This window comes from Sander vitreus, chromosome 5 (assembly GCF_031162955.1).
Source record: "Sander vitreus isolate 19-12246 chromosome 5, sanVit1, whole genome shotgun sequence".
Lineage (NCBI taxonomy): Eukaryota > Metazoa > Chordata > Actinopteri > Perciformes > Percidae > Sander > Sander vitreus.
In genome coordinates this window covers 17,206,681-17,233,126 of record NC_135859.1, presented here as the reverse complement: position 1 = coordinate 17,233,126, position 26,446 = coordinate 17,206,681, and the positions used below count along the sequence as shown (strand labels likewise).

Here is a 26,446-nt window from a genome sequence, read left to right as displayed (position 1 = left end):
TTGTTTTCAGAGACCTGATCAATCTGCTCCTTTCTGTCTGGTAGAATGGTACTTCAGCCTTGGCCATTGCTAAGAGGTTGGGCTACATCTCTGTGATCGACGTCCTAAAGCTTGTCACTGAGGAGACGGTTTCCATGGTGAGAAGTTTAGAAATGCTACGACGCCCTACGGATGCAGCCCTGTCATTATGTAGCCATGATAAATGAAAGTTTACACTTATTGTTGTATTAGTTACTGATTCTTCCTCTTCCTTCTGTGCAGACGACCACAGAGAAACATCGCATGAGTTTCCCAGAAACAGTGGATGAGATACTGGACGTGTCTGAGGATGAAGGTAGAGAACTACAGTTATTATTAATCACATAAAACAATCGGAAACAATGTTTAATCGACTATTTGGATGTCGATTAAATTAATTAATGAATTAATGAAATTGAATGGCTGATTTTATGATGCTTAAATTGATCACATAAATATTCATTTTTTTCCAATTCCTTTTGCCTTTTGCCCTTTTTTAGGAATTGCACAGCTAACATTAGGTATGAATGTCTATTTCTTTCTTTGTGCGGCATTCATAGGTCGTTGTATTAAATTGTGTGGCTCCATTTCAAGCTCACTCTCTCAATCTTTACCTCCTCTCTCTCTCTCTCTCTCTCTCTCTCTCTCTCTCTCTCTTGTTCCCTCTGTATTGGCGCTCACTGTGATGGTGGCTCTGGTTTCTCATTGGCATGCACCCATACCACCCATGTCTCTAACCTTTATATGTAAATAATACCCTCATTCTCCAACTCCCCAGGTTTTTTTTCCCTCCATGTTATGACGGCAGTTACAGTTATAGCCAATACATAGAGTTCACCCCTTTAGGTATCAGATCGATTATTACTAAAATCAAATCAATTTGTTTAAAAAAATGTTATGTGAGCTTTAGCAGTTCATAGTGGAGTAGTGCTATCATTGCTTTGAAATGCGTGCTTTCAGTTGTGTCTGCATTAAATATGTCTCCATTGTGGTGTCGATCATGTACCCCATCATTTTGGTCTTCCTGCCATGTAAACTGGATTTGTTAGCTGTGAGGTTTAAATAGTTTTTTTGTGCTATAATCAACATTTACAATTGATGGTGTGACTACTTGTATCTAAAAGGAGTCGCTCGTAGTGATTAACCCACAGAGAATTATCTCCCGACTTCTACAGTTACCTTCAGCTCTATGGAGCATTATAGTGGCTTTTAGCTAATTGTTTTGATTTTCTGTCCCGCGATGTTACTTTTTTTGGCTCGTAGCATTTCGGCCGCAACAGGTAGCTGCTTTCAGATATATCCCTCAGGAGTGGTTGGAGACAAAAGACAGATGTGAAAGAAGAGTGAATATTGGATTACATTCATTAGGTGGACAGAAGCATGACAATGATAATATTGCTCTGTGTCTTCTGGTTGTGTAAATTAGTAACATTTGGCTAACAAGTTCACCATGTCAACTCAAAAGTGATATGGCAGCTCACAGCTTGTTTCTGCTGCCCCCCCAAAAATTACTTATTGCAGGTTTAACTTGTAATGCCTGATGTTTACAGCACCACTGACATGGGTGATGTCATGGGACATTATATCCTGATATTTTTAGTCCCCTGATAATTTAACTGACAGATTGTCACCTTTCCTCTAAATATAGAAAGTAGCCAGGACGCTTTCTTAAAGACACATGTCATATCCGCAATGGTCATAATATGGTATTGGCAGGTTTGTTTGCGCTCGCATGTGGTAACACTTCGCCTACACGGCGTGGCACACATGCACTGCACACAAGACAGAGAAAGTCCAGGACACAAGCTGACTCATAAACCTGTGGGAAGTGCACTCAAAGAGTCAAACATAGTGTAATGACACCTACGACATTATTTTGGCTCTCGACCGCTGACAGACGCCTAGAAACACACTCACACAAGCTGCGCTGATACGGTGACAAATTAATACACACAGGAAAGACTCACTTCTGGTGAATTCTCCAAAATTAGCGCTTGTTTTTGGGGGTAAGTAAACCCACCTCTGCTCACATCAAGATGTACTGTACTTTTATAGGAGAACAAGCTTGTACTTTGGTTTTCATGTGTGTTGCAGTGGGCTGATGCTGTTCTGATTGTCTCTGTGTCTGCATTCTAGAGCAAGTCTCCTCATACAGGACATCGTTCTCTGAGGCAGTTGAATCTTCCAGTTCAATAACTGTTTATTCACTAGATAACACATTTTTGGAATGAGATTATGCTGATGCATGCTCTCCCCAGAGATTGTGCACTGTGCACAGCTATAATGCTGTTGTCTCTAACTGCGATTTTATGGGGTTCGAAAACTCCAGACTAAATTTATAAGGTGTCCTCTCTTATTTCAATGTATTAATGTTTAAGGGGTTCTGAATGGAAAGTGTTGGACTCAGCAGTCTGAGACTACAGCAGTGTCCTGCTGTATTGATCCTGTCCTTGTACCCAATTTTTTAAGTGTTTCTGGCATTAGGTATAAGTGGCTCTTTTACATTTTTTGCCATTGACAAGCAATAAGAAAGTCAGTGTACAGAGCATTGTCACTAATGTCACATCTCACCAGTCTAACCCCTAAATCACAGAGCCATCTCCTAACATGTAACCCTTCTTACTGCTGGTTAACAATCTTGTTCTCTTCTTTCTCTCTTTCTCTTGCTGTTTCACCAACCTGACCACGGTCTGTTCGCTCTCTTTGGCATGTTGTTCTCTGAAGGAGAGGAGCTCTTGGGGACAGAAGGGGCCAGGTACATGAAGATGGATGACATGAAAGACCATGATGACGATTTCCTCTCCCCCAAGAAATCACTGGAGTACGAGAGAGGGCTGGGCACAGCGTAAGGGGGGCTGGGTGGGGAAACAGGCGAGAGAGCCAAGCTGGTAGCCACAAGCTAATAGGTGGATGGATAGAGGGGGATGCACCATAGACACTCACTAAACACCAGGGATGAGCACTTGGGAGGAGATGTAAAGAAATTTCTTCAATCTGACTTGTGTTTTTTTCTTTTCATACAACAGGGATTACTCGCCAGCCATTCCCAGGATTCCCAGAGTCTCTCCGGAAACCGTTATCCTGAAAGAACACGAGATAGATCAGGTACTGAACTGAGCAGCATGAGTAACATACTGCTGGGATACTCCCGGAATTAAGCGTTGCAATTCCATAATGTTTTGAGCATATTTAAAAAAGAATAATCATGGTTACAGCAACAGAGGCCAAGATAACTTGACTGTTAGTCCCTAGAATTGGTCAAATTATCAATACTGGATCCTTCATTTCCCATAATACAACTTAATAATGTCTTTCATTCGACCCTCCTTAACGGGTATATGCTGATGTCTTTCAAAGATGATGTGTTTGTGATGCATGGTCTCTTGTGAATTTGTAGTCTGGAAGCCCCAGCTGAAATGACTCAAGCAATGTCACATGAGTGCCCCTTCTACTCAAGGTCCACTTACTAGTCCTTTTTCAAAGTTTACCACATCTCAAAGTCTTCATCAGCGGAATAAAGTTTGCTTAGTTGTCAGTGGACTCATAAAATCTTTAAGACAACTGAGCAACCTGTATCTGCTGATGAAGACTGTGAGATGCGGTTGAAAGCTCAGAGAAAAAGCTAGTAAGTGTACCTTTAGTTAAAGGTTGATTTTTTTTGTAGTCAAACTACTATTTCCAAGGCGAAGAATCAACTCTGATGCTAAAGTAATTTGGTCATTAGTGTGATTGTATCATTATGACTGGTATAACTATTGTTGTGTGTCATGGACATTGACTAAACACACAATTCTGATCAAAACTTGAAAAGTATGCCATTATTTTAGTTCCACCTTTTTTGTAACATGATATTGCAAATGAGAATCCTCCTCAATGGTCTCTTGAAGGTTAATGATGTACCTTCTCCATATCCTGCAAAAAAAAAGCACTCTAAAAATGAGTACATACGTAAGCATAATCTGTCTATCTCATCTCTATTAAACAGATGATAGTGTAAGTAATAAACTTTTGGGTTCAAATAAAATAATATGCTAAACAGTGTTCTTTTGAGAATGTCATGAACAGTTTGTCTATCTGTCTGTTGTAGCAACACACTCCACTTCCACTGCCCAAAGAATATGATGATGACTCACTGATTCCCAGCAGCCCAGCGACGGAGACGTCAGACAATGTCAGCCCAGTCGCCAGTCCCATACACACAGGGTCAGCAAAACATTTTACTTCACTGAATTTAATCTATTTAATATTGGATCTGGCAGCTAATTGTCACAATATCTGTCCAATTACAGGTTCCTGGTCAGTTTTATGGTAGATGCTCGGGGCGGCTCAATGCGAGGCAGCAGGCATAATGGTCTGCGTGTCATCATACCTCCGCGAACCTGTGCAGCACCCACCCGCATCACCTGTCGCCTGGTGAAGCCGCAGAAGCTGACCAGCCCTCCTCCGCTGGTGGAGGGAGAGGGCCTGGCCAGCAGGATCATCTCCCTGGGGCCAGCCGGGATGCAGTTCCTGGGGTAAGGAAGCAACTGAAACTGGAAATAGTCAAGATTGTTCTTGCTTCGTCTAAATGCACAAACAAAATATTGTTCTTATTTCATATACGTCTAATAAATAATTGTCATTTGTTCATGTATAATTCCATGTGTGTTGTCGGCAGACCGGTGATAGTGGAGATCCCCCACTTTGCTGCTCTGGGTCGTGGTGACAGGGAGCTTGTGGTGCTGAGGAGCGAGAATGGCTCAGTCTGGAAAGAACATCGCAATCGCTACGGCGACGAGGTGCTAGAAACAATCCTCAATGGGATGGATGAGGGTAAGAGTTTTAAATGCTCGATCTCAGGCTGACACTCAAAACATGTGACTGGGTGGTATATCTTCCTGAGAGTTTAACCCTCTCTCATGTCCTCAGAATTAGAAAGTCAAGAAGAGCTCGGGAAGAAGCGAATCCGTCGCATCATCTCCACCGACTTCCCCCTTTACTTTGCTGTTGTGTCACGAGTCCAGCAAGAGAGCGACCTGATTGGACCAGAAGGAGGTTCGCTGACAAGTAATCTGGTGCCATTGGTCCAGGCCACGTTTCCTGAGACGGCAGTCACCAAACGAGTCCGCCTGGGGCTGCAGGTGAGATGGGACGATGAGGAGAAGGAAGGAGAAGAAAGACAGAATCGTTAATGCCTGTGTTGCATGAAAAGAAAAGCATGTTCAATGTATTTGATTGATTTTGGAATGACCTAATCATATCAGCACTTGTGCCAAGTTTTTTTCCGTTTGTTTAGTTAGCTTTTTTTGTATTTTTAGAGGACCTTTTTATTTCACACAGTGCATGTACTTTGCACTTTTTTACATGTGTTGACTGCTCATTTAGTGCTGATATGTTGTTTTTTTATCTTCTTGTCTTTCTCACTAATGTATTTATGTCACTGGAAATGCCCTGTATTTACTATATTTAACACTATATTTAAAACATTTGTTTGAGATAAAAGTAAAGTTAGTCAAACATTACTTGATGGGAAATCAAAAGACTGTGTTTGAGTTAATACTTTCTGTCCATTCTGTACCATGAATGTCTTGAAAATGTGCAAAAAGGTCTTTTTTTAAGAAGAACTGAAGTTTTGTCCCACACAAAAAGGGGTGACTGCTGAGCACCTTCTAATCTTAGTTATATCACTGTTTGTTGAAGCTTTTACCCCCGTTTTGTCTGTACGGCTATACTTTTCAGGTCTTGACGTTTTCTTAAACATACACACCAAAGATGAGAAATATTGTTCTAGCACACTTCACCACGCTTAATTGTTCAGTAAAAAACAGCTTTCTTTACACAAGCATCCACTTACGATTTAATCTTCACTGTCTTAAGTCCTGCCCCAACATCCTGTTACAAAATAAAACATCAAATCAAGGAATTAATGAAACCATTTTATTGGACTGTTTTCAACATTTGGTAATTGAAGTTTTTAATCATTTCAGATTACACACAGATTACAACAATCCAACATTTTTAAGGTTTTGCAATGGATATGTTTGTTGTATAAATATGCACCATTTTCTCAGATTTGCTGACTTGGGATTTCAAGGCTCTATTTGCACAGGATTTCATTTTGACGGGTTAAATATACCCACCGTTTACAATCTGTTTTACAGTGTCTAGATGTAGATTCCACTTCCAAGACTGTGATTGTTGTGATTTTGACAAAATGAAAATTCTAATTCAAAACATTTCTAATTCAAAATCCTTTATGAATATGTAGGTCAGTAATGTATGAATTTTAATTAACAGATGGAAACTTCTAATTCCAATGTCAGAATATGTTTCAGTAAACCAAAATGAAAGGCTGTCCTTCAGACACATGAATGAATATGATAAGCTAAATATGTCTTGTAAACTAACATGCTACCACCCATGCCGTAACCTCTAACCTGAAAATAGTGAATGTAACTGAATGTAAGTAAAATAGATATGATTATAATTTTCTATTAACATATTTTTAGGAACAAATCTATTTATCTTAAATGCTGTAGTAATCATGTCATGAATGGCCTTGTGAAAAACCACAGTGCCTTTGATAGCCATTTTGTATTAATGATTGTAAAAGCTTCATGTTAACACACATTGTTACATTTTACAATAAAAGAGTTATTAAGTCCTACAACCAATTTGTGTTGCTATTGTCTTTTCAAATGTGTCGTTCCATGAGATATTTTATTCACTGGACTTCTCTCTCTTTTTCTCTTCCCCTTTAATTTTTCCCTTTTCGCTTTTCCTTTTTCGTAATCCATTGCCTCATCATCCATCTCCCATTGTTTCATTCTGCCTGCCATCCTTTTACATCTGTTACATCTTTTTTTAATCTCCATTGCCTGATTATATATTTCTCTATTTTGTCTAATTTCCCTTTTTTCGACCATGTCATCTAACCTGTGCCCGTGTTACGTACTCCCTCTCCCCATCATTTACTTTCAACCTCAGGCTCAGCCGGTTCCAGATGAGCTGGTTGCAAAGCTGCTGGGTAACCAGGCAAACTTTAGCCCTGTGGTCACTGTGGAGCCTCGGCGGCGCAAATTTCACCGACCCATCGGACTGCGTATACCCCTGCCCCCATCCTGGAGGGACAGCCCCCGAGACTCTGGGGAGGGAGACACCACCAGTCTGCGTCTGCTTTGCTCTGTCATAGGTACTGTATACCACGACTGGGAGTTGTTGAGGTGTGTGTGTGTGTGTGTGTGTGTGTGTGTGTGTGTGTGTGTGTGTGTGTGTGTGTGTGTGTGTGTGTGTGATGACTGGAGTGGTTCCCTTCCATGGCAAGGAAAGATTAATGGGGCAAAACTGTTTGTTTTTCCAGTGGTGAAAGATGACAGTGCCATAGTTGCCATTTTGTACAAACCCTGTCACCATAAGAGTTCTTCTTTATGACTGAAAGGCAGATTAACAGGTTTGCTCTTTCTCATCCTGTCTGATTCCCAGGTGGCACAGCCCCAGCACAATGGGAAGACATTACTGGCACCACCAAGCTTATGTATGCTAAAGACTGTGCCAGTTTTACAACCAATGTTTCAGCACGGTAAGTTGAGATGGCAGCATATGCACTATATCAGCCATCATACCATAAAGTTTAATGGCAGTTTTTGCCATCTCAAATCATTCTAGCAACCAGCTAGACTGATTTATGCACAAGACTGTGATTACATGTCATTGTTTCCTTTCAGATTCTGGCTCGCAGACTGTCCTCGGACAGCTGAGGCCGTCTCCTTTGCCAACCTGCTCTACAGAGAGCTGTCAGCTGTACCATACATGGCCAAGTTTGTGGTGTTTGCAAAGATGAATGAGCTGCGGGAGGGCCGCCTGCGCTGCTACTGCATGACCGACGATAAGATGGATAAAACCCTGGAACAACATGAGAACTTCACAGAGGTGGCTCGCAGCAGAGACATAGAGGTCGGTTCAGAGACGAGGGCAGTGCTTCATACTGATGTGGTAGAATTGTAGTGTAGTGTAGGTTAATGCCTGTCCTGTTTTGCAGGTGATGGAGGGAATGCCGCTTCACCTGGAGTGTTCAGGGAATCTGGTGCCTGTGAGGAAGGCCACCCAGCAGCCTCGCTGCTTCAGCTTCCAGGCGTTCAGAGATAACCGGCTTCCTGTCTCTGTTAAGGTATTACCATTTGGCTTTCTCTTACAGATCTTTCTTCAGTTTTATATTCTTTGTCACTCACTTGTTATTCCACCAGCTCTGTCTCCACTCAACATACTGTATGTGCCTTCATTGTTTTCCTTGTGTCTAAAGGTAAGAGACAGCAGTAAAGAGCACACTGGATTTCTGTCTTTCCTGCGCAAGTCCACAAAGTATGAGGACAGCCAACATGTGCTCTGTAACCTCAACATTACCATGCCTCCTTGTATCAAGGTAAAGCTCTCGAAGTTACAAACCACAAACTGTACAGTGATTTTAGTTATAGTCATTTCCCTGAGATGACAGACTTGTTTGCTTGTTACTGGCAGATTGTTGGGAGTGAAGACCGGAGGCGAACTCTGACCCCGCTGGCTTTAAGAGAAAGATACAGCGCCCTAAATGAACCCGCTATGGGTATGAGGCTCTCACTCTCTCACTTGTAAATGGTGGCACCTGCTTATTTTTATTGTGATGATATAATAATATAAGGCACAGTATGATGGCATTATTTCTTCTACAGTATCAACGAGCGTTGCAATGCAGGGATAATCTCAACTTTAAATTTAACAGGATGTTAAATAGTCAGTTTTGGTCTGGTTTGTGCAGCATCAATGAGCGCCATGGAGAGGACAGAGCTGAAGATGGCTGTGATTGCTGAACAGTTGGGACTTAGCTGGGCTGGTGAGTCAACAAGAATATACTGACTCTGTTTTTATGTGTTGTAAACCATCCATATTTACCTTATGTCTGACATGTTTGCCTAGCTTGCTGCTGATTAAGTTCAACATGGCAACCAGCCAATGAAACTAATTATTTCCTGTTTTCCTGCCAAGAGTGTGAGACTATTCTGCCTCTTCTGGATAGAGCTACTGTGAAGTAGAGTGCCATTTTAAGACTGTGTACACTAACAGGATGACTCACAGGTGAAATTATATAAATATTTCACTCACTTACCTGATCTTCTCCGTCTCATTTTCTACACAGAGTTGGCACGCGAGCTTCAGCTCAGCGTGGATGACATCAATAAGATCCGTGTGGAGAATCCTAACTCGCTGCTGGAGCAGAGCTCTGCGCTGCTCAACCTGTGGGCCACCCGTGAGGGCAAGAGGGCCAAGAGTGAGTATCTGAGGCTATAATATGTTTTTGAAAAACACTGCTGACCCTGTTTTAAGTTTGAAAACTCTTGGGTTGTGTCGTACTCTGGATGGGCATAAACGGAAATAACGACCCACTTCAGTCAGTCTTATCTGTTAGGTAGGCTTACTTACCTTTTACTAACAGTTCCACCTCGTCGTCGGTCCAAGCAAATACATCCCTTTGTTGTTCTTTCTCCAAAAGTATTTTCAATTTATACATCAATGTTTTTTAACCACAGATTAACATTAGACAATCTGCTTCCTGATTACACCGGCACATGCATGCTCAGTGTATGTGAATGGTCATGTGTTTTCAGACATGTTAATATGGACGGAGATCATTTCTGATACTGAGGCTAAACACTTGTGTGGACGGAGATCGTTTTTGTTTTAAAACGCTGTTTCAAAATGAAGACGGAGTAGTGTGGATGTAGCTTGAGATTGCTGTGAATTTCTCTCATCCCCTCATGTCTTTATTAACACCTCTTTAACCCAGTCAAAGTCAGATTGTTTGTAATGGTATTGCTGTTTTTCCTTGGAACCCCCTTCCCCTCCTTCTCTTTTTCCTTGTCTGCTTGTGTCTCTCCTTCACACATCTTCACTGCAGTGGAGAGCTTGTACGCAGCTCTGAAGAGTATTGACCGTATGGACATAGTCAACATGTTGGAGGGCCAGCCGCCTCAGCCTGTGAGACAAGGTTCCCGTGATTTCAGCAGACGTCGAAACAATGAGAGAGACAACCTCTCCCCTGGTATGACCAATGGTAAGTTCCCTCCCCAAATCCCCCACAATGCAGTCCCTTTTACACGTCCCTTTTGCGTTGACCCCAAGCCATCTTTCCAATATACATACATCATCGCACCCTAAAATCCCCTAAAGTTAAAGTAAAGTTTGTTTCCCTCTGAATTCTCTCTGTTGTCCCCATGTTTTTCTTATTTATTCCCCCGTGATGCTGTTGTGTATGAAAGCTGCCACAAACGTCAAACTTTTCCAGGACTTTACCTCAGCAACATGCAGAGGGACTCAGGACACTCCTACTGTGCTACAACCTCTGTAGTGCCTTTGGTTATACATTTCTCCATCTATTCATTCAAAAGTATGATTATGCGCTGAATCTCTAGAGTTTGCAAGCATCCCATTACTGAGCAAAACACTCCACATAGAAATAAGTAAGCTATAAGTATCATTAATAGTTATACTTTTATTATTGTTGTCATTGTTATTTTGTTTTTCTCTTGTTAAATAATTAGATCAGTCAGTATTTAATTATATTAAGAGTTTTTATTGCCCATTATTAACTTAGAGGGCCTACATTTTAGAGTGATAATTTGTCTATAAAGCAACACATTGTCATACATGATCATACCACATAGATCATACTGTAAGTATAGCCTAGCTTTACTGACCTTCTTACCAATTGTCAGTCCTCAGTCTTTTACTCCTTTTCCTCATGGTTTCCTTCACACATGCATACCCTACATCTTATTGACTCCGTTTTCACCTCTGGACTGGTGTGAGCTCCCCTTCTTACTGGACTGGCTTCTCCTCTCTGTATCCAGTGCAGACGATGAGTCAGTCTGACAGGTGACAGGTCCTATTCTGTGAAAACTGGAGCAATACCCAGAGATGTAACAATGCATAGAGATACGACCATGAGGGTCAAAGGGTGAAAAGGGATATGTTCAGATCACAGCTGCAGTGAATCTGATAACCGTGTATCTGTCTTGTCTGTCTATCTGTCTGGCTACCTGCCTCCCAAAGGCCGTTCCTGCTTTGACGCTCTGCGTAAAAACGTGGCGGCACTTTGAATACCTGGATATTGTGTCTTCTGCTAATCTCACAATGATCACGGTGACCGGTTTCAAGAGGTCTATAACTTACTGTCCTGATTAAGTACGTCTAATTGGAGGACCAAAACTGACGTTTTAGGCAATAAATAAAATGAGGCAATAAGGAAAATGGTCAGATAAACAAAACAAAATAGGACTATAAGTCTATAAATGCTCAAAGAAATTGAAAATAACCATCAGGTTCACATCCTTAAAATAAATATTGTGGTGGACAGTGAAGGAACAAAATACATTCATCATCAATTTCGTTAGATTTATTCATTTTTTATTAGTTTATTTCTTAATTAATTTCGCAGATTAATTTATTAATTTCATATTAAACATATAGTTTGACATTTGGGAAAATATGCTAATTTCTTGCTGAAGAAGATCGATACCACTGTCATGTCTGTACGGGAAATGCGAAGCTACTGCTCCCGCAAGCAGCTGGTTAGCTTAGCTTAGCATAAAGATAGGAAACAGGAGCTAGCGTGGCTCTGGCCAGGCTAGCTGTTTTTGTCTGGGTGCAGTAACTTCCTGGAGTCTCTGCTGGTTTCCTGGCAAGAAGCTACTGTGTTAATTAGTGAACTTAGGAGGTGCTGGTATGTAGATGTGTTATATTTTGGATAGAGCTGATTCCCCCAGTTATTAGTTTTTATGCTAAGCTAAGCTAAGCTAAGCAGATGCTAGCAGTAGCTTCATATTTACCAAACAAATATTAGAGTGGCATCGATCTTCTCATTTAATCCTCTGCAACAAAAGCAAATAAGCGTATATTCCAAAATGTAGAACTGTTCTTTAAGTCAGGTTCAGTCCTCCATATGAATTAAACCTACTTATTATTATCGAAATAGTGTTTTTTTAACTTAAAATGTTTTACAGAAAAAGCTGACAGAATATTCGCTACAGTAATCAGTTTTACTGCAGCCATATTCTATCTTTCTCTGTCTTTACCTGTCTTCCCCCTCTTTTTGTCAGAACAATGTCTGCAAGATTTTACTTATCCTTTTTCCTTCGTAGTTCTAGTGCACCTCTGTTGTAATTAAGCACATTTTAAAGGTGTATTCAAGATCATTTCCAGGTTAGAATTTTTTTTTTTTTAAATACAGTTGATCGTGATAGAGTAAGACCTCTTCTTAGACTTTTGTAAAAGGACATTTAAATTCTCTCTGCCTGTGGCTGCATGGGGAGTAGTTTGAGTCTCTTTAGGGCTAAAGTTGAATGTCCTTTTGGGATCCCTGTTTTCATTCCCTGTGAATCTGTCCCTCTCTCTGTGTTTCTCTGGACATGTCATCTGCAGCCTAGCCGCCCTACTCTTCCTTCTTCTCACTCCTCTCCGAACTCTGACCTCATGCCAACCTCATGTTGACCTCTGACCCACATCTTTATCTTTTCTTTTTTTTTGCGAGTAGTCGTGCATTTTCTTTATTTTTGTGCTTTTGAAAACCCCACCTTTTTAATGTCCGCTCTGTGACCGATACCCCTCACACAGACTGTGTACTCAGCACCCACTGGGAGGGGGGAGGTGACCCTCGCTCTCTCTCTCGCTGTTTCTGTCTGTGACCATTACCCTACTTTATATTCCTCTTCCTCTCTTGCTGCTCTCCTTTTCCCTCTTTTCCCATCCCTTATTTCCCTGCCAACCTGCCTGTCTGCATGTGCATGAGGCTGACTTTCATCGTTCATCTCCCTCTGTGTTTGCATGGACACACTGGCTTGTTGGAGATGACGGGTTAAACACTGCATTAACACTAAATGCTGTTCGACCAACAGACATGTGTTCTTGCATGGCATGTATACTGAGAATGACCTTATAGTCTCTCTTCCTCCTCACCGATCTTTCCCAAGGGGGGGTAAAAAAGGCCACAAACCTTTTTTTTTTAACTGTGACTTGCGTTGCTCATGTATGAATGTTGTGGTTGTTCTGTATGTCACTGATTCTATGTAAACTGTCCATCCGATGGGTTATTTTGTGTGAAATATATCTTTTTAATGTCTTTGTGTTGTACAAGGGTCAATTTCATATTATTCCTCCCCTTATTGTAAATGTGCTTATTGTTTAATGTAAACTCATCAATCAGTCTGTGAGAGTGTGTGAGCGTCTTTATGTGTGTTTTAAGTTGTATACTGTAAGTCTTTGGTGTCCTCCATACATGTGTGAGTGTATTAGTGTTAAAGCGAATGGACAAAATGAGTAAATTTCCTTTACACGTGTTTTTACCCGATCTTCACTGCTTTGCTTTTCTGTGGTTGTGTGTCCATTCCCTTTATTTATTTCTTTTCCAAATCTCTTTCTATCATTCCCGAATCTTCTTACACAGAGAGAGAGGACTGACAAACTCATTATCTAATTCATGGCAAACAAAAATGCTCAATTTGCAGTTTGTGTGGTGTCACCAAAAACAGACTCATAACACAATAAGCATGGATTCACATCTTGTGAATTAAATTTAAAAACACATAGACTCACCAAACACATCAAATCCACATGATCTCATTTACTTGCAACAAAAATGTGAGCAGGTACTGACATTCATAATAATAATAATAATAATAATAATAATGAATAGGCTTGTTTGAGTAGATCAGTTGATTTCTATTAAATTTAGAGTTTGTTGTAATTAGATTTTATTTATATGAAGCGATAACTATTTGCTGCAACTTATATTATAAATAAACTCAGATTTAACATGATCAAGCGTTTGCGATTGGGGCCCCTAACCTTTAAAGGAAACTGACACCGTATCTTCTGTTCTGGCCCAAATGAACGAGGAATGATGATTTCAAACTTCTATTCAACTTTTTACTCATCATCTTCTGTGTAGTACAAGAAGATATTTCGTCAGCAATCAAAAGTCAAAGCCAATGCTGTTTTTTTTAGCAGATTTATGTCTTTTAACTTACAAAGACAAATCACTATACAAAAATATATATGTTAATTATGATTGCTAGTTTCTATAGACAACTGACAGCAGTTGAGAGGCTGCGAGAGAAAGCCGAAAGTAGGACAAGAGGTCCTTCTGGCCGCTTGGTGTCACAAATATCTCCTGCACTCTCAGCAGTTCTCAACAGCAGCACTGCCAACCATGAATCAAGTTACACCCTGCAGCTCTGCACAGCTTCCTCATCACTATACAGTATACACATACTCTCTCTCTCTCACGCTCTCTTTTTCTTTCTCTCGCTCTCTGGCAGAAGGTGAACCACCTTCTCTTCTTGCTCTTATCTCCATACTGTATGCCCTGCACTACATCTCCTATTTCATTCTATGGTAAATGTATTTCCTGGTAACAAATCCTGTAGTGTTACAGTCATAGTGCCACTCACACTTTGCTTTACCTACATTGCCATTCATCAAAACAAGGTAGTTGGTCATTTGGTTCAGTATGATCAAGACAAATACAAGGCAGACTCTATGTATAGTATTTTGCATTCTTCTTAGTCTCTAACTGGATTTTTCTTTCTTTTTGTGCAATATAAAGTTATTATCTCAATAAAAAATATTGTGACTGTGACATTGTGCTCTATCATGCCAGGTCTGCCTTTACAAAAAACATATTGCTACAAAGGGTGTTCAAGACAGTTGAAGGAGTGACCTGAGTCCACAGCACATTGACATTGTGCAGTATTACTAATTGATATAATTACCTTGAAATACTCAAATCTATGTTTGAGGCAGCAACTGTGTGACTTTCACAACAGATGGAAAATCATGTCTACCGTATATGTGTTTGCATTAGTATTAGCAGGACTATAGGTTATATGTTTATTGTATACATTATAATAAATATATGTGTCAATGAAAGAGCAAGCAGCTGTGTGGTGAGCTGATGTGTGTGAGGAGAGATGAGATTGCCTGCGTGCATGCTATCCAGCCTGACAACGATATTAACCTGCCTGTTTTTTGAGTGGGTTTGAATGCATGCATATCTGAGTGTGAGTGTATGTGTGTGATAGTATGAAACAAAGAGTGAGTGAGTGTATTTATGGCATGTGTATGTGTGACAAAATGTGTGTCCCTACCCCAGTTTGGGGGCAGAGGCAGTAATTCCTGTCCGTCTCCCTGCAGGTGGCAGCCAGCAGAGCAGCATCAGTCACTGCTGGGTCCAAACCAAAGTGTCGGTCTCTCAGTCCGTCCGGTTGTGTCTGCTGCTGCTTCCGCTGCTGCTCTCTCCGTCAGCACTGGCTGATCGAGCTTGACAAACCCTTGTCTAAAAGCTGCCCTTGCTCTCTTGTCCTAAGCTCCTTGCACCCATATTCTAGCTCCTATTGTCTTGGCCCTCCCCTCTCTCCTTCCCCACTCCTCTCCCATTTGTCCCTTCAGCCTCCTCTACTCCCCCCCCCCCTAGATGCCCAGCTCCTGGGCAGGGGCACCTATCCCCTCCCGGGGTCCCGGTGCTGTGGGGGTGAGGTGGGGAGGGAGGCGGGGGGCCTGGTGTCAGTGTGCCTCTCTCTGTCTCGCTCCAGGTTATGGGCTCGCGCAGGACGAGCTTCTCTCACCGGCCTCCATGCAGTACAGCCTGCCCTCCCCGCTGGGCGCTGAGCCTTACTGGCAAGAAGTCTCCAGTCTGGACTGTGCTCCCATTGCCACCACAGAAGAAGACACCCTCATGGAGATGTCTGATGTGCAGGTGTGGCCCTCAGGCAACAGCCCGTCCCTGGTGCCTGTGGAGGACTCTTCGCTGGAGTGCAGCAATGCTGACGATTCAGAAGGTCTGCTGGGGCTGCCGTATGGAAGTCTGGGTCGGCCGGCTAGTCAGGCCAGCGTACCCAGCGGAGGGGGTGGGGTGCTGAGTGGCTCCATTGAGCTGCCCGAAGACGATTCAGAGATGGGCGTTGACTCACTCAGCACTGCCACGCCAGCCTCGCTTGGGGGCACCATCGCTGGGATCAATCTTAACGGGCTGAACAATGGTCAGGGGTCAGAGGCAAGTTCGGAGGTATCAGCAGTTACCAGTACGACTGGTGGAGGTGGAGGTGGAGCTGGAGGAGGAGGAGGAGGAGGAGGAGAAGGAGGGACGGGCTCAGAGGAAGGGCTTTCTCTTGTTGCAGGACAGCAAAGGGTGTATGCTCGGCTGAGTGAGTCACCTGGTCTGAGCTGTGTTGCAGACCGAAATGGAGACAGGTGAGTCAGACTTCTGTCTGCCTCTCAGGTGACAAAGTCAAAATCACACCAACAAAACAATAGATCTGTGCTTACATCTTATTAATCTTTATTGCATGTCAGTGGATGTCAGTGGTGAACTGGAGTTTTGTTTTGTTGTTTTTGTTTTCTTGCGGAGGAAGTGGCCGCTAAAGGGATATGATCAGTTGTTTTACTATCCTCGGAGTAAGCACTACAGTACGTGTACCACCTCCACATTGATCCGTTCTCTCCTTCCAGGTCAGGTAATGGTGGAAACGGAGGCGGTGGAGGCTCTTTCCTTTCCTACCTGCAGGAACAGTCAGGCCCGGGGTGGATCCCTGTCACGGACCCTACACAAGCCTGGGTGGGCAGTCAGCCTAAGCCCAGGCAGGCCATGGACACCATGATATCATCAGTATGTAACGCCGTAGATGGAGACCAGTCCCACATATCCCAGGAGGCCTTGCTCCAGCCTGTGAGGGACATGGGGCACTCGGAGATCTTACGGGGGCACTTCAGGGGTACCCAGCCATTTGAGAAGGGTTTGGGTTTCCCACACAGAGTACCAGAGCTGAGGGCCTGGGACGATGTGCGCCTGAAGGGCCAGGTGAGTGTGTTTGCTCTTCCCATGAAAAATAAAAGGGATGTTTGTTTGACAAGCAATCAGTCGTACAGATATCAAACTATAGGGACTGATAATAGCATAGGCTTTAACTGTAGTCATGCAAAGCCAACAAACTTCAACATTTAACAAATCAGCATTAGATTATTAATGATAGATCCTAGAAACATACAACACACACACACACACACACACACACACACACACAGAGTCAAGGGCCCAAGATGGGCACAAACAGTCCTGCCAAATATAGCAAGCATTCTCACTGTCCCACTCGTGTTACAGGATCCGCCCCACCCTAGTCATTTCCACGTGTTAACTTTTTGGCACAACACCACCACATCAAACTGTAAAGGACAATGTCAGGCTTGAAACTGTGAGAGAGCAGTAATAGACATTTGCTTTAGGCCCTTTGTGGGCTTGCTTTCGTATGTGGTTCATACTGGTGAGAAAAGAGCCTTTTAGCTTTTGTAGTGTTTGAATGCAGTGTTGCAGTGCTGCATAATAGTGTCTGCATAGTGAGGCTTTTGAGGAAATGTGTCTACTAGGCTGTGTGAATGAGAAAATAGTTTATAGTTAAAGTCCCTGAAGGAAGTCAGGGGACAGGTTTCTTACTTCATACAATACTCTTACTACAGCATACAGAACCACACTGGAGAAGCCAGAGGTATTTAAAGGCCACAGATCACATGATCAGAAAGAGAGAGAGGTGGGAAAAGAAGCCTCCCAAAGTTGCTTTAGCTTGGATTTAATGCCATTGAGTGGGTTCTCCTGACCTGACAGTAGGAACGAGAAGGAAGAGAGACCCTAGGCATCGGCCCACTGCCCCAGCTAATGGAGGATGGACATAAACTGAAAGACAAACAACCAAACAGCGAATGAACCGGTGACAGAAGGCCGCAGGCTGCAGCTGTTGCCTTTTCCATCAGCTGAGAGAGGCACTGCATTGGAAACAGGAGTCACTGAAGACTTGAGGAAGTGTATTGATTGTTGTTGATTTGCTGGGGATCAAAGCGGGGTGATGTGGGCCCTGGTGACAGAGCTTCTCTTTAGCTTCGTGCTGCTGGCTTTCCTGGTCATCAGCTGTCAGAATGTCCTCCACATTGCCAGCGGCTCTGTGCGGTCCGTGCTCACCTACATACACACTCAGCTGGACCGTGAGCTCGGTGAGGTCGACGGAGTAGCCGATGAAGAGGAAAACGTCACCACCAGAGTGGTCCGCCGCAGAGTCATCTTTAAGGTACAGAAATTTGAAGAAAGGATTGGAAAACAACAATAAGGAGATAGATGGAGAAAATAGTGTTTGGTAAAAGGCTATAGGAAGCAGTGTATTTGGAGTGATACAGGATAGGTTTGTGCTAATAGGGGCACATGATTTTACTGCGCTAGAGTGGAGCGGGTGTGACAAAAGTGTGGCAGTGAGGATTAACTAAGGACACTGTGTACAATCACAAAACCTGAATTGAATCAATACGATAATAATTCTCCCTCTAACACTTTGATTTTGTTAAATTACCATCAAATGTGGCTAAATGTATCTTCTGCTGTAATGGATGTAAATAGACTGGCTTGGGCTCAACGAGTTTGGATTCCAGTTCTATTAAAAATCCTTATGGACACTTCCTACTGTATCTTAGACTCTGTCCATGCTAACACAAGTGTTGACAAGTTTTATTCAGGTCTGCACGGGCTGGACTGACCCTTGTCCTCGCTTCTCCGGCTGTAGGAATGTCTTTAAGATTATAAATAGGTCTGTAGACACGCTGCAAATTATTAGGGCCTATAACAGCATTGTCATGACTTTCATGAACTGTAAATGTAAATGTCGCTTAGCAACTTCCAACTGTTAGATTTACATGCTTCCACAAACAAACCTCTAACCTTCACCCATCTGTCGTTCATCTGCTTCTCTGTGTTTCCAATTAGTGGTGGCGTTTACGGCATGCAGTTCCAGCTATTTTAACATGCATTAGGACCATCATTTATTCCTGAGATTACTTAACTTTTCATATTTTGGGAATTCATATCTTGTAGCAGTTACATTAAAATGTAAGTTTCAGTACTTTCAAGGAGAAGGAATGAGAGTTAATGGTTTCTTAAAAAAAAAAAAAAACATGAATTAAGGGTACAAATGCTTTTCTGTCCACAGGGCGATGAGGTTGAAGATCTTCCTGAGGATCATGTAAGCGAGGAACAGTTCACGGATGAACATGGAAACATTGTCACAAAAAAGGTCAGCCATTGCAACATGCTTTCATACTGTATTCTTAAACTGGGATCCAGTAATTGTTTTCACTTATGTCAGTGTCACATACTCACCAGCATTTCTCCACATAATTATTAAACTTATATGAAAATCACATTACACTATACCTATACACACTATACACTGTATGTCCCTAAAAAATAGATATTTTTAAAAAGACATATTTCCTCCATACACATTTCTTTTATATTTCACCAACTGTCTTTTCACTGCCTTATTTCCACTCTCTGCCTCCATCCATCACTCTCTCCCACCCTCCTGTGTACATGTGTGTTTACGTGATAGATTGTGCGTAAGGTTGTGCGCAGAGGGAAGGGTTCAGGTGAGGAGGGAGTTCAGGAGTTGAGCCTGGAGGGTTCTCTGCAGGACGCCAACGAGCTGGAGGTTGATGCTGAGCAGTTCATGAGCTACGCCGTCCTGGGCCGGGACAGCAGCAAGGTGGGCTTCTGATCTGCAGACAGCTGACCATCTGATGAGCGCCTGTTTGATTTAAAGTCATGTAGTAGCTAGTTTATAGTGGTAGTAACAGGGGACTTGTGCTGAATCATGTGCTGCAGTGAGCTTGAAAGTCTCATCACATCGTGGTTTCTTGGGCATATCCTGACAGTCCTTAAGTAGCTTAACCTGCATGAGCTCCAGTACAAACACACAGTGTTTGTGTGTGTGTGTGTGTGTGTGTGTGTGTGTGTGTGTGTGTGTGTGTGTGTGTGTGTGTGTGTGTGTGTCTGTGTGTGCGTGTGTGTATTTAAGTGTTTGAGTGCGTATTGGAGTGGAGGGGGCACATTAGCCAGGCAAAGGATGAGTAGAAACAGAGATAATGGAGTTTGGAGGGTAAGAAAGAAAGGCAAGTGAGATCTGCACGTGAAGAAAAGGAGATGAAACAAATTTACAGTACAGAAAAAAAGGTGAAGTGATAATGACACAACATTGAATTAATGTAAATGTTAGGTTTTCCCTAAATGTACTCAAATACTTTAAGGATTACACAATGTCATGTTTATCTTTTACTGCCATCATGGTGAATAGACTTGAAAAAGGTACTGTGTGTGTGTGTGTGTGTGTGTGTGTGTGTGTGTGTGTGTGTGTGTGTGTGTGTGTGTGTGTGTGTGTGTGTGTGTGTGTGTGTGTGTGTGTGTCCTCATGATCTTAAGAGCTATAGCCCTGTTTTGATATGTGTAGGTCCTAAATCCTAAGCAAGGATTGAGTGCAAAGTTTGGTTGGTTAATTGTCTGATTGCTGACCTTGTGTTACATTAATCTCCACCTAAATAGTATTACCTCATGTTCATCTTCTGCATGCAGGAGGAACAAATGAATCCACTTTGCTCTGGTGCTGTTATTGCTCACAGTTCACCGAACCATTCAGGTTTTCATCATTTTAGTCATCACTAAGAAGCACCTACACTTTGTTTCTTGCATATTAATGACTGAATTCATTGTGGCTCCTTACAGTGGCTATATTTTTTCCATTCTGTCCCCATCAGTTCTCTCAATGACTGACTCTTGTCTTTTCTGCATTCATTAAAGTTTATAGTCCTACAACTTTGACTGTGTGCTGTGTCACTCAAACCTTTTCTGTATCAGAGCTGGGTCAAATTTGATTTACAATATTATATTTTTTTACTTTACCCACATGAAGTACCAGAGGATTGGGGTTTAACACATTAAGACAATTGAGATTATTAGGGTGTCACTTTATGTATTGTCTTATGTGGTCAAATCCATCCATCTGAATATCAAGAAATCAATTTGAAAATATATTTGCAAATACTATTTGACACAGGTCTTCTCTGATCCCAAAGATTTTAGATGTTTCTGATGCCCTCTTATCTTTAACTGTCTTTCCAACTGCCATCCATCACTTCTGTCCTTGCTTGACTGTTTATACATGATTTCTTTTTCTTTTTTTTCTCCCTCTTTTTTCCTTTATTCACATATTTGTTACTCACATCTCCTCTGTTGTTTTTCCTGTTTTTCTGTCCTCTCTTTCCTTGTGGCACTATTTCCTTCCTCTGTTGTTCCATTTCTGTTTCCCTTCCTCATCTTTTTCTTCCTGTCACGTGTCCTTTATTTTACATTCCCTTACTAACGTTCCCTCAACCTCTTGTTCGGCTCCTGTCATCCTACCTCTTCTCAATCCTCACACTTCTTCTGCCGCCAACCCCTTCCCCCCTGATGTAGCCCGATACTGTGGATGTGAAGAAAGGTGCTCAGATAGTGAAATGTGCCAGTCTGCGGAGAGTTAAGCAGTGAGGCAGAGTGAGTGCTGCGTCCCCGCAGGTACGGGACTGACCCACAGCGCCTTGTCTGACCTGTGGGCTAGACCATTTAATCCAGTCTCTCTGGATTAAATGCATCTGAATGTACCTTTAATTCAATACTAATGATATGTCATGTTACTGGTACAGATCTTCAGTTTGACAAGTGGTTAAAATTATAAATGAATCCAAAAAAGAAGGAAAAAAGATTTATGCCTGTCATTCTTAATAATTATATATAATAATTTTTGCCCACAAAGTACAAAAATAGAATAAAAGTCTCATTTTTAAGTTAATACATAATTGATTTTGATATACAGAGTTTTAGTCAGCATTAATGCAGATGTGATACTTAATGCCCCAATAATTTCCTTTTAACATATCTATTTCTTCCAGGTTTTACAACCTGAACAATAGAAACTCAGACTGCTTGCCTTCTGCTAAATGCTTTTGTCACGTTTACTTAAGATGTGTGGAGTTATATTTGTAAGTAAGAGCAAATGTGCCACTAAATTTATTGGGCACAGAATTGCTTAAATTAAATAATTCTTTGTGTGATATCAATTTCTCTTCAATATGTAATTTATCTACGTGGAAAAAATACACTTCTGTTTACTCAATATAACGCCATACTGACGGACAAAAAACTAAACTTTACTGCAAATAGATCATTATTGTTTTCCTATAAATTATATCAGGCCAATTTATTTCTTCGTGCATGTTCTGACAAGCTGGAAAAAGGGTTGGCACAGTGTGCACTCAGCAAAACAACCAAACAAAAAGGATCTTGTAAAGTGACAGCTCTCAAGGTCAAAGCTGCAAGGCCAGTTGTCCTGTGAATGCTGTGTGTGTGTGTGTGTGTGTGTGTGTGTGTGTGTGTGTGTGTGTGTGTGTGTGTGCGTGCGCGCCTGTGACTTGCCCTTTCTAACGCAAAGGCCATGACATTCCTGAGATTACTAAAATTTCAAGCGACTCGCTACTGAATGTTAAACCACTTTTGCCAACCATTTTTGCTTGAATGCTTCTGCCAAACTAATGTGCTGTTTTATTGAGTGTTACAATGACTGGCGTTATATGAGCTATATATATTAGAGTGGACACTTTAGCCAAGGCCATTTTAAAGACTGCATATACTCACATTTGCATTGACTTGCTGCAGCTTGCATGTCTGCGCTGTAGAGTTGTAGCTAAATCAGTGTTTCTGTCTCTCCACAGAGCTCTCCACAGGATTCAACCCCTTCACCAAAACCATCCTACATGGACACATGACCAGCAGCAGCTGACAGGAGGAAGAACACATAAAAAGGCAAACAGACCATGACAACCATAAATGGTTGCCGACTATCAGCACGCACCGGAAGAGAAGGATACGGATTTACTTGTAGTTTTTATTACCTTTTTTAAAGAAACCGTGGAAAAAAAAACATGTACTATTAGGCTAGAAGCATGATTTTGTATAAAACAAAAACCGAAAAAAAAAAAAAAAAAAAAAAAAAAACTAGCAACCAAAACGTGCTTCCTGTAATCTGTATCAGCATGAGTGACTGCTGCCGCATGGCCTGTCTTTAACTACAAATACTGAGGGACTATAAGGGCGGGTAAAAGGGTGGGAGGGATGGGGAGGACACACTGCTGTATGGGACAGGGATGCAATGTAGGGTATGGTCATTACTAGTCTGTTTTCTAAAACAACGGGAAAAAGTCTGAGTCAAATTTAAGAAAAGGGGAGACTAAAATACTGAGAATTACATAATCTCTAGGCAACAGGTTACTCCTCCCTGCCACACTCTTCCAGCTAGGAGCATCACAAACTAGTTTAAACCTGTCCCAGTGCTCTCAAAGTCCAGTAAAGCTACAATTATCACCCAAGGATATCAGTGTTGTACATAATATCGTATGCACTAAAATGCTCTACGTGACTGTGTGTTACGTGTGTTATTTATGTTATAAGATCCCTATGCGATGTCACTATTGCTGCTGTTTCAGGTACATAAGAAATTTCTCCCTGTTTTCGGTTTGGTTCGTTCGGTCCTGAACCTATATATTATTCTATATATCTTGAGATCTTTGTGTGTACAAGAACATGCAAATGTGTCGCTCTGCTTGTTTTTAAATGTTGGATTTTTGTGTGTCAGGTTGTTTGTTTCTTTGTGCTTTTCATGTGCTTTCACCCCTTACTTTTGACATGTCAAACTGTAGAGGGCAGACATACTGTAAGTCGTTTACTGTACTGTGGGTTTTTGAGGCTTGGGATGCTGGTTTCTGCAGTGAACATGCCTCCCTGCCTTTCCCTCAGAGTGGTTTGCCTTGTGGAGAGGGTGACAAAGAGATATATGATGAGTGACGATTAACCTACTCTACCATCCCAATCCTCTGCCTTTTCTTGTCCCCAGTGTGCTGTATATCCTCGTGAGGTTTCTGTTAATCAGATGTCTGTCTGAGCCAAAATCCCAATACCCTCAATATTCCCTTATTACCCTACCTCTTACGTCTCACCCCTGCAGTCAGCCTCTCAGAGGTGATGTAGCAGTCCTGTTCACCTCCAACAGGGGGCAGGATCCCACTTCAGCTCGTAGCAGTATCTGTTTGACCTCATTGTGCAGTATATGACACTACCACACATAAGGTGCACTTATAGACCATCTCACCACCACCACCCCCAGAAGATGTCACTTGATGAGAGTATAGTAGCTGAAATGCTGGTAATAATGTAGCACTGGTTTGACTGGGTAAAAGATGAAGAGTAAGCTGGAGAAAGGAAAATGTCGCGTCGAGGGCCGAGGACGTGTTGAGCTTTGATGTTTGTCGCCTTGGCAATTGTTTGGAGTGTAGCAAAGACAGTCAGTCACCAATCACTGTGATGAGAAACTGTAATACTGACCCGCAACTGTGAGCCTGACCCTTCCCAAAGCGTGTCTCTCGTTTCACTCCTTTCTTTAGTGTTCTGTCTTTTTTTGTCATGATTTACTGTCTTATCTGTACTGCAGAATAAGCAATAACTGCTTACAAAAGGAAAGGATTGTTTGTGTGAGTGTGTTTGAGTGTACTTTTGTGATAGAGAGGATTTTAGGGTCATAGTTTGTGTTCTTCCTAAACTCTGGCTTTCAATCTGTTAATCTCAGTTTTAGGCTACTCCTCACTCCACTCAGAAATGATGTCAGTACATTAGTATCCCACGTTTCATCACTTTGCCTCTCTCGAAGAAAAACTATTAAGTTTTACACTAAGATTGGGCAAATATTGGTATGACCAAACATCCCATCTGCAAAGTGCCCAGTGTCTGTTTTTGTTACTCATCAGGGAATGTAGGTTGTTTATTCATAGCTTTTAAACCTTCATTCATATGCACCTTGAAAGAAATCCTATTGTGTGTGTGTGTGTGTGTGTGTGTGTGTGTGTGTGTGTGTGTGGGTGTGGGTGTGGGTGTGATTTTAATATCACATATTCAGTCAATATTGGAACATGTCAAAGTTGTGATAATATTACAAATGGACAAAGAGCAGAGGCTCTCAGATTAAAACTCTAATTCACATATTTTTTTTAAAGTTGATTTACCTCAATAAGCGTGCCATCTTACATTATATCAATTATATGCATTTATTTCAAACATTACATTAGACATTGAATGCTTTATTATGTCGCAAACACGTTGCAATAATCACATCATGTTTTAGTACGGCTTCACGGCCAGAGATGATGAATGTAAAGTCTTGTTATAAAGTAGTCAACTGTGTGGGCTCTGTACTTTAGTAGATGATAGGGTATTCACTCTGTTGTTTCAACTCAGTATCTGCTGTTGATCATCAACATTCATTACAAACATACATAGAATTCATTGAAGAGGAGAGATTTAAAGAGAAGCCTCAAATAGGTTGTGGACATTTTAACAACTCTTTATCAGATATTATTTCTATTTTATTATCTTTTCTAATAACTTCAAAAAATTAGATGTCAATAAAGATTACCTTATGTCATAGCATACGATTTGCTCTATAAGGGCTCATAATTATGGTATGCTTGGGTTGGTTGCTGAAGCAGGGTCTGTTTATAAATCCACTGCTGATGTCAGAGTTGGAGCGAGGGGAGGGGGTCTGATGAAAAGGCAATAAGAAGAAGATTTTGAAGTTAGGTGGCTTAGTCATTCCGACGGCTAGTCAAGATGACAAGCATTTTTCCTCAACACAACCCACCCCTATCTATTTCTGCCCTCTTAACCAAATATAAGACTAAGCCAATTCTATAAGGCTTCCACATGGTCACAGTTTGAATGCAGTTTGAAAGGAGTCCACCTAAGTGCAAGCAGAGGGAGGAGTAGGTACATCACAGAAATTAACAATGGAAAGCCCTGCACTGAGGGACCACTGAGATGATGCCATGCACAAAGTTCATGCAAAAATATTAACTGTTGCAAAAACTAGAGAACACATGTATATTCCTTTAGAATGGATTGAAGACATTAACGCAATAGCATATTACTCAATACTAAGGAATGCAACTGCGCACATGCACAGAAAATGTTTTTAACATAAAAGGCTATATATATGAAATATATGAAAATATATATATATTTTACTTAGAATGCTATGCACCCTTACTTGTCAACTGGGATTCTAGTTATGTTATGGATGTACTTTTAGCATCATACAGCTGTAGCTACCAAGAGACTGTTGAGTTCTGGGTAATGCCTGCAACCTGGGGATAAAATAGGGTTCTTGTGGGTATTTTAACCTGTTTTGTTTGCTTTTTTTATTGTTATGGAGAGTAAAACATGAATTTAAAATATACATGTAAAAGCCTTTTAATCCAATAAAATCCGAGGACATCTATTGACAAATTACTCTGTACACCAGCTCAACATTTACAAAATTAATAAAGAAATGAAATGTCTTTGTGTATAGTGTGTATACTTTTGTGTGAGTCACTTGATAAACATGCTGCCCCAGGCCTGTTCCTGTGCATACTGCTGTTATGAACATTATTACATCTTATTAGACTTTCACCAAAGAACCAAATGTTTAACATAATGGTC

At 41.5% G+C, this 26,446-nt stretch overlaps 1 protein-coding gene across 2 annotated transcripts in view; it reads left to right on the top strand.

The window, feature by feature from the left end:
* The window catches only part of ank1a (ankyrin 1, erythrocytic a), a 39,072-nt gene extending 16,259 nt beyond the window's left edge, over positions 1-22,813 (top strand). Inside the window, exons 21-43 of one of the 2 annotated variants that reach the window (XM_078250750.1) lie at positions 45-137; positions 262-334; positions 519-539; positions 2,743-2,863; positions 3,045-3,123; positions 4,106-4,221; positions 4,308-4,532; positions 4,676-4,830; positions 4,927-5,138; positions 6,985-7,189; positions 7,480-7,576; positions 7,722-7,950; positions 8,036-8,164; positions 8,297-8,416; positions 8,512-8,596; positions 8,789-8,863; positions 9,167-9,298; positions 9,926-10,081; positions 15,615-16,272; positions 16,531-16,879; positions 19,044-19,127; positions 19,446-19,598; positions 22,633-22,799. In XM_078250750.1, the coding sequence (XP_078106876.1) occupies positions 45-137; positions 262-334; positions 519-539; positions 2,743-2,863; positions 3,045-3,123; positions 4,106-4,221; positions 4,308-4,532; positions 4,676-4,830; positions 4,927-5,138; positions 6,985-7,189; positions 7,480-7,576; positions 7,722-7,950; positions 8,036-8,164; positions 8,297-8,416; positions 8,512-8,596; positions 8,789-8,863; positions 9,167-9,298; positions 9,926-10,081; positions 15,615-16,272; positions 16,531-16,879; positions 19,044-19,127; positions 19,446-19,598; positions 22,633-22,686 (3,621 nt within the window). In that variant the 3' untranslated portion in view covers positions 22,687-22,799. Of the gene's footprint in view, positions 1-44; positions 138-261; positions 335-518; positions 540-2,742; positions 2,864-3,044; positions 3,124-4,105; positions 4,222-4,307; positions 4,533-4,675; positions 4,831-4,926; positions 5,139-6,984; positions 7,190-7,479; positions 7,577-7,721; positions 7,951-8,035; positions 8,165-8,296; positions 8,417-8,511; positions 8,597-8,788; positions 8,864-9,166; positions 9,299-9,925; positions 10,082-15,614; positions 16,273-16,530; positions 16,880-17,651; positions 18,135-19,043; positions 19,128-19,445; positions 19,599-22,632 lie in introns of those variants that run through there. The other variant, XM_078250749.1, reaches the window with a different exon arrangement.
* Positions 22,814-26,446: the final 3,633 nt, after the last annotated feature.